This window comes from Rhyacophila brunnea, unplaced genomic scaffold (genome assembly GCF_057557595.1).
Source record: "Rhyacophila brunnea isolate RB1 unplaced genomic scaffold, BYU_Rbru_1.0 scaffold_9, whole genome shotgun sequence".
In the NCBI taxonomy this organism is placed as follows: Eukaryota; Metazoa; Arthropoda; class Insecta; order Trichoptera; family Rhyacophilidae; genus Rhyacophila; species Rhyacophila brunnea.
Window position 1 is genome coordinate 25,705,712 of NW_028233361.1, and position 7,760 is coordinate 25,713,471.

The window sequence follows — 7,760 nt, forward strand, 5'->3', positions numbered from 1 at the left end:
TTGGAAGTCATTACGATAATCACAACTTTTGTACTCATTTGTTGGTCAGTAGCCAGAGCATAGACAAATCGAATGATTTATTGTCCTCAGATTTTTGGCTAGCCAATGGTGCGCCTCCATAATGTATGGCTAGAAGCCATTCTTTTTAGAGGAGGTTAGAGTTTTGAGTCAGGCATTGCAAACATATGATAAATGAACCAGGTAATAAATAATATGTGCAACAATGGTAATTGTTAGAAAATTAAACAAGGAAAAGTTATATTTAAATTTTTATTTCCAAACAATTCATAATACAAAAAAAAAATATATACACATTTCAAAAGTATAATTTACATTTGATTTAAAAAGAAGTAGGTAGGTATTACAAATAAAATTTAAAATCTATTAAATTTTAAATAGCCTGGAAAATTAATTATTCTTCCGTTGGCCGTAGTACATTTGAAGAAATTGACAATAGGCTTTTAGTCTTATTCAATAGAACTTTGACAACAGAAAATATCTCTATTGTTTGGATAATTTCCTTCTTGTAGTTTTTTCCAGCAGGCCATACGACCGATAGTTTGTGGGGGCCATCATTTACTTTGATTTTATTTATTTTCGGCTTGGGTTTCGCTGCAGCTGAGAAATTCTGAAAATATTCATAAGGTTATTGCATATAAACTGAATTTTTCTACTGTGAGAAGAAAGTTATATCGACGATTGAGGTAAGATTATGAAGTACTTATATAAGAAGTATTTCCTGAGGTCACAATAGACATGGATTGTTTTCTGATGACCTAATCACAATTGTCCATACAATAGTTTCAATACTAATTATTCACTCGCCATCCCACAGGTTGGAAATGGACGACCTGAAGTCAGATGATGACACTATCGGGTATGAAAGTATTGTTGTACATTACGACTTGTTCTTTGTGACCCACATGCGGTTTTTGAACACATATTCTGTCCGATGAATCAATAATCATTCTTCTATTCATAGTTATATGACTCATTTCCCATCTATAACAATCAAATCATTATGTTGACAGAAATGACGTTCAATAAATCATTATCAGTCAAATTTACAGTGTCCCTACACAGGACAGGTACTTTTAAATACCCATTTGCTTGTACATAGTATATAGTAAGAGTAAGTTATTTAATTACGTCAAAGTAAATTCTTCTGGTTAATCCCATTGAAATGATTATCACTTCCATTGAATTCTCATAGATGTCCATTACAACTGCAGCTTCCACAACGGGGCTTTTGTTAATGATGTATTTCATTAAATATACTTCGGAAGATGAGTCGCCTGCATTTTTTGCACTTTGATTTTTATCGTTGCATTTCTTTGCGGTTTTTTTTACATACTCTGGTGTCCATGTAGGTCTAGCGCTGTAATTGAGACTTGCAGATAGTAGCCTAAAAGGAATAATATTTGAATGAGTTATTCATGTTAATAATGGGTTTCTTTAATAGCCTTGGGCAATCAACTGTAAGGTACCTTTTCTAAACTGATTATAGTACAAATATGTAAAAAATATAGTACAGTGACATTTTCCATCTCGAATCCTTCAAAATTAAAGTATATTTGGTGTAAAATTAAAGTACTTTACATTTTTCGCGGAATCAAACCTATAGTATTGTACTGTAATTATAGTAAGTATGGTTGGCAACACTGCATGGGTTGCAATAATTTATATTATATTAGAGGAAAGATCCCTTAATTAATGGTGTACGTTCTACATATGCTCCGACCTAATAATAGCTAAATCGTTCTTTTTTGAAGTTGACACAAAGCAGCAGCGTAATATTTAAAACACTAACAAAGTGAACAACTGTATTATTTTTTATTTAAAACTCAATTCCTTCTATTGAAAATACATAATAGTACTTAAATAATATTGATTTAAGTTTGTCGTTTTTTGCGACCCGGGTTTCGCCTTTCGGCATCTACAGACACTATGCGCACTTTACTTTATCCAATCTGAGATTTTACATTCGAAACAAGTATAATTTTACATTTTATAAAACCATATTCTTTGACATTTCTCATTAACTAATTTTATAAAATTCCCCACTTACACACCATACCTAGTTCCATTATTTATAAGTAATGACACTTCAAATTTCAAAATATTCGCTCTTTTACTAATAATAAGGTTTTCAGATTCTTTTATTGTATTAATTTGTTATAAATGAGAATAACTGTATTCGTTGTCAGCGTGCATTTATCATTTATGAGTGCACATAGTGCCTGAAGATGCTGAAACGCAAAACCCGGATCGCAGTACCCTCGGTCTATACTCTATAGCAGTACATATCAAACTGGGGGCTGTGGAGCTCCTGTCAGGGAGCCGCGAAATATTTCAGTATTTGAAAAAACAAAAATCATAACGTGATCACTGGACGATACCTGATACAAATCAGTCAAAATATCGAGGTCGAATTTTTACACGATCACAGTATTTTATCCGGTATGGATAAGAATTGTAGAACTTAGTAATGACCTGCGCCTCTTTCTTCACGATAAAAAAATCAAATCTTTCTTCCCACTTTAGTGATGAAAAATGGATGTGTTTTGCTTCATATTTGGCGGATTAGTAAATGAATTGAATCTTTCTCTTCAGGGAAAAGATATCAACATTTTAATTCTGAATATCAAACTTCAACTATCTAAAAAACTTTCCTCGTGGTAAAAAGGTATTAATCAAGGATGCACTGACATGTTTTCATGCTTGAATGAGTTTCTTACCACTAATGAAATATCACTCTCGACTTCAATTAAAAGTGTTACTCTTGATCACATTGTCAAATCACAACGATTTTTCAACATATATTTCCCAAACTTAAATGGATACCAAAAGTACAATTGCATAAGAACACCATTTGCTAAATCCTTAAAATATGATCATATCGTTGGTCCCTATTAAAAAAGTTGGATCTGCAAAATGCTATTTTTCAGTACGAGCAATCAAAGATGTTTCATCAAATATCCTTTGTGACCTATTGCTTGGCATAATGAATAAAAATACGGGTTATAGAAACTTTTCTTAACGTTTATAAAAACATCCGTCTGTCCGGTGAACATAGCAGCAACTGTCAGATCCGGCGCATCTTGCTCACCCACGCCCAGCCAACAATGTCGGTTGGTAAGAACCGACATTGTTATTCGGACACTCTCGGTAGATCCGTCATTTTTAATTTGAGTATCTCGAAATTTTTCAAACAAACAAAAAAAACTGTGATTGTGGTATAAATGTTTAAGTGTTTAAATAACTTATACGTAATAATCCGAAAATGACAAAATTTCAGAACCGACTTTTTTAATAGGGACCGACAATATTACGTGGGCAGCTTCAGGAAGAATAGGTTGATTTTATATCAGATAATTCCCTTGAAGTCGAATTTAATGAAAGAAGTCTTGCAGAATTTTGGATAAGGCGACAGCAAGAATATCTGTCAATCGCAAAAGCAGCATTGTTAATCATAATTTCTTTTGCGACAACATACATAAATGCGAAACAGAATTTTCATCATTACATACTGGTAATTAAAAATAAACACAGGTCGTGTCTTTCAACGGAGACTTTGGAGCAACCCCTGCGAATTAGCATTTCAAACATTGTACCGGATATTGATTTATTATGTAAAAATATGCATTCACCCCCCCTCATTAAATTGTTGTTGTAGGCTGTAGCTGTAATAAATTTGAAGTTATTTTTTTAAAATTTTTGCTTTATAAGTAAATGAAATGTTCTATTATCTTTAATAAAAATGTACCTATAATAATAATTAATGTTAAATAAAGTACTATCGGTCACTAAAGACTAAAATTTTTGGGGATTTCTGATTTAGGGGGCAGTGGTATGAAAAAGTTTGAGAAGCACTGCTCTATGGTATTAATTTTCATAATAATGATGTTCCCCACCCCGGGTTGTCACACACCTGATGATAATGATAACATTGACAATATATTATCAAGTATTTCTGAAATTTTAGTTACCTATGGACAACAACATCCGCATATCTTCTGATAGGGCTCGTAAAATGTGTATAAATTGGAATGTTTAATGCATAATGGTGGCTATCATCATCATCACATCCATCGGAACAAAAATACTTTGCCCTCGAAAGGGTCTTAATTAAATGAGCATCCAGTACTAAGGACTTCATTCCTGATGTATCATCGTCTGTCAGTTTCGCCAGAGAAGTCTGCAAGTCGCCCGCAGTAGCCACATCGAGGTCAATGCCGAGTGACTGGAAAAGATCTAAAACGGAATGGATCTTGTCCTTAGGTGGAGGATGCGCCCTCAGAAATGCTAGATTCGGAAAATCATCAACAATACGAGCGGCTACAGTACGATTTGCTAGCAGCATAAACTCTTCAATCAACTGGTGGCTTTCATTATGCTCATCCGGATAAAATGCAATAGGATCATGGTTGATGGGATCCAACTGAAAAGACAGCTTCGTTTGGTTAATTCTCAATGCTCCATTATCAAATCTCTTCTTGCGGAAGATCATCGATATCTCGTGAAGGCGGTGAACGATTTCACACACTTGATCCAGTGTCCACGGGCTCTTTATCTGTGGAAACTTTTCTTCTCTCAAATCTGACCTCTCGCCTTCAAGAATGCGTGTTACATGATCGTACGATAACTGACAGCAAGAATTCATTATACTTCTTGTAAATCGGTGATTTACAATGGTGCCATCTTTATTCATTTCCCATATGACAGAAAAAGTGAGTTTATCACTGTTAGGGAGTAGAGAACAATGAAGACAAAGCTGTTTGGGAAGCATGTGATAGGTTTCATCCACCAGATATACAGTGGTGGCCTTTCCGGCCACCCGATCGTCAAGCGGAGTGTCTTCATGCAAGTAGTAGGTTACGTCTGAAATGTGCACACCGATTTCATAATTACCGTTATCCAATATTTTACAAGACAAGGCGTCATCCAAATCTCTGGCAGACGGAGGATCAATTGTAAAGACACACTCGTTACGGAAGTCTTCTCGGTATAAATATTCCTTTTCAGGAATCACAAAGTCCTCAGCCGGTAAATATTCTTTGACCTCGTCACCGTAAGGCTCAGCATCGAGTCGATTTTCAAGCATAATAGATTTATTTTGATTATTCAGAAATTTTCCAGAACCGATCGTTTCAACTATCATACCGGTTACGAATGTCGCATGGGCCCACGAAACGATCTTGACCAAATATAACACATCAGCGTATTTAGTAAATTGGAAGTTGAAAGACGGAGGACACTCCGTCAAAGGAATAAACATCAGCGGCATCTTTTTATCCCTCGGTACGAAATACGGCTGATCATTTTCAAAGTTCAATCTGAGATTTCCGACGCAATCTCGAGGGTGATTATATTCTTTGATAAAAACAACTTTTCCTTTCTCTCTCTCAGCACCTGACGATTCGAGTATAGAAATTACGACAAAATCGCCATCCAAGGCACGGTTTCTATTTTTGACACCGTCCAATTCAATATCTCTCATCGTCACATCAGGATTGGCGACGTAAGCAAAACGAGGATTTCGTGAATTAATTCGCAAGTACCCCTCGATCATAATTTTCGATTGCAGACCTTCAGCCACATTTTCAGCAGAAAGGTAATCTTCAAAAAACTCAATCACTTCTTCTCTTTTGATTGGCTGCACGGTTTTTGTTCTTCTCGGTCGCCTTCTTGTAACAGATTTTTTCAAGACTGTTTCGGTATTTAAATTTTCTTTTAAGTTAGAATCAGGAGCAGTTGCTTTTTTGAAATTTTGTAAATTTCTCTCATTATAAGCAAGTTTCCTCTGAGCTCTTTTCGATAGAGTAGAGACGTCTGATATCAATAATTTTTCTGGAACCGGATTTGGCACTATTGCTTTTACTTTGCTTTTAACACGCGTAAAAAAATGTTTTTGTAAGGCCAAAATATCTGCAGTCGGTGTTTCTTTGCTATTGATAACATAGCCCTTGGAAGTTAATTCCAACATTTTTTTATTGTCTTCTGAATGATCAACGATTCCTATTTCTTCACTGTCGTCAGATTCCAGACTGCTTTCAGAAGTTGTATCGCTGTAGGTTTTTGAATTTTCAAATACTACTTTATTGTAGTTAGACCCCCGTGAAACAGATTTAGTGTTTTTAAACTGTCTTCCAGAAGATGAATTTCCTTTCATACTTTTATCACATTGATTCAAGATTTTTTTTGATTCTAATCTAATGCTATCTTTGTCTATTGAAGATCCTAGTTTATCTATATTTGACACATTATTAACATTTTGTATAATTTCACCACCAAATGAAACAATCTCTGGGCGACTCTTGGTATATTTTTGCATAATTTTATTTGATATTGAATTGATTTCATTCGATTTGTTTTTATTTTTTTGTTTGACAGGCTTATTTAAAGTTCGCATACGGTTGGCATCTAGGGCAACTTCCACAGAAGTTAAAACTTGCTTATTATCGATGTCTTGAAGATTATTGGATTTTCGTTTTCGAACACGTTTCTTTTTAGCTTTTATATAAGTCTTATCATCTTGATCACTACCCGAATCGTCATCCCTCAAATTCATTCCACCCAATAAAGTAGGCAAATTATGAAAACAGTTGCGCTCCAGCAACTTTTCAATGTTTTCATTTTTGTACAAAATTGTCTTGGGAATCGCCATGTCATTTGAACAAATTTTCGAAGACTTGTTTTTCAAACGGCCATACCTTTCTAACTCTTTTACGTGGAGGTATTCATCACTCTCATCTTCCGAGCTCTCCTCACTAAATATTAATAAATCATTGATAATACGTTTATTTTGAACTTGCTTTGTCATTTTTTTCCTTCTGTTTCCACATTTTTTAGAAATTTTATATTTGTGTTTAGATGTTGAACCAGGCGCGCCTGCTTCTTTTAATAAATCCATATTTTATAATATGCACATGAAATTCAATTATTTTTAAATAAACAGCCACAAATCACATTCTCAACAACCTACCTAGTAGAGGTTAAGTTTTCAATTTTGACAAGTGTCATAGACAGTGATGCCAACCGTACTATAATTATAGTACAATACTATAATTTTAATTCAGTGAAAAATATAAAATACTATAATTTTACGCCAAATATACCAAAATACTATAATTTTTAAGGATTCAAGACAAAAAATGTTCCTGTACTATATATTTTTCAGAAATACTATAGTTTTTACGCCTTTTTACTATATCAGCATAGAAAAATATGGCAACACTGGTCATAGACTAATATACTACCGCTACCCAGTGTTGTCATATTATGAAAGTGGAATTATAGTACAGTGCCTTCAAAATTATAGTATTTCGGCAAAAAATATAGTACGCGTTAAGAGACCAATAATTTTCTGCATTTTCAAAAAATTAAACGTGGGGTAATTATTAACGTCTTGTTTTTTTAGACAAAATTCAAATGTTAAGTCAGTAGTTTCCAAACTTTATGTTACTACGCCTCCCTTTTAAAAAATCTAATCTAGGCGCCTCCCCCCCCCTTATTTCATTAAATAATACACACCAAATAATAGACACCTTTTTAAATAGTCAACAATGTACCTACTTACGAATACAAAAATGAAAAAAAAAATAAACAACTTTTACTACTTATATTACATTAATTTTTGACGAATGTGCTTGTTTATTAGCACAATCAATTTCAATAGTGTTGTCAATCCAAATTCATATTCGTTAATTGACAAATGGATTTTATCATGGACCCCACATCCTGAAGCGAACCCTCCGGGT

At 34.0% G+C, this 7,760-nt stretch overlaps 1 protein-coding gene across 1 annotated transcript; it reads right to left on the minus strand.

Moving 5' to 3' along the window:
• Positions 1-254: 254 nt before the first annotated feature.
• Positions 255-7,047, minus strand: Dis3l2 (Dis3 like 3'-5' exoribonuclease 2). Its single transcript, XM_085960116.1, has 3 exons — positions 3,990-7,047; positions 1,150-1,405; positions 255-628 (listed from the first exon to the last, which is right to left on the minus strand). Exons 1-3 carry the CDS (start codon positions 6,911-6,913, stop codon positions 413-415), a joined length of 3,396 nt encoding a protein of 1,131 aa, XP_085816242.1. The 5' UTR covers positions 6,914-7,047; the 3' UTR covers positions 255-412.
• Positions 7,048-7,760: the final 713 nt, after the last annotated feature.

Bases quoted from the DNA above. Each gene is read 5' to 3' on its own strand.
- Dis3l2 (XM_085960116.1), bottom strand. From the start codon at position 6,913: ATGGATTTATTAAAAGAAGCAGGCGCGCCTGGTTCAACATCTAAACAC. The intron at 1,406-3,989 runs GTAACTAAAATT...TATTCCTTTTAG, and splicing joins GCGGATGTTGTTGTCCATAG to GCTACTATCTGCAAGTCTCA. The intron at 629-1,149 runs GTAATTAAATAA...GAATATTTTCAG, and splicing joins CCAGAAGAATTTACTTTGAC to AATTTCTCAGCTGCAGCGAA.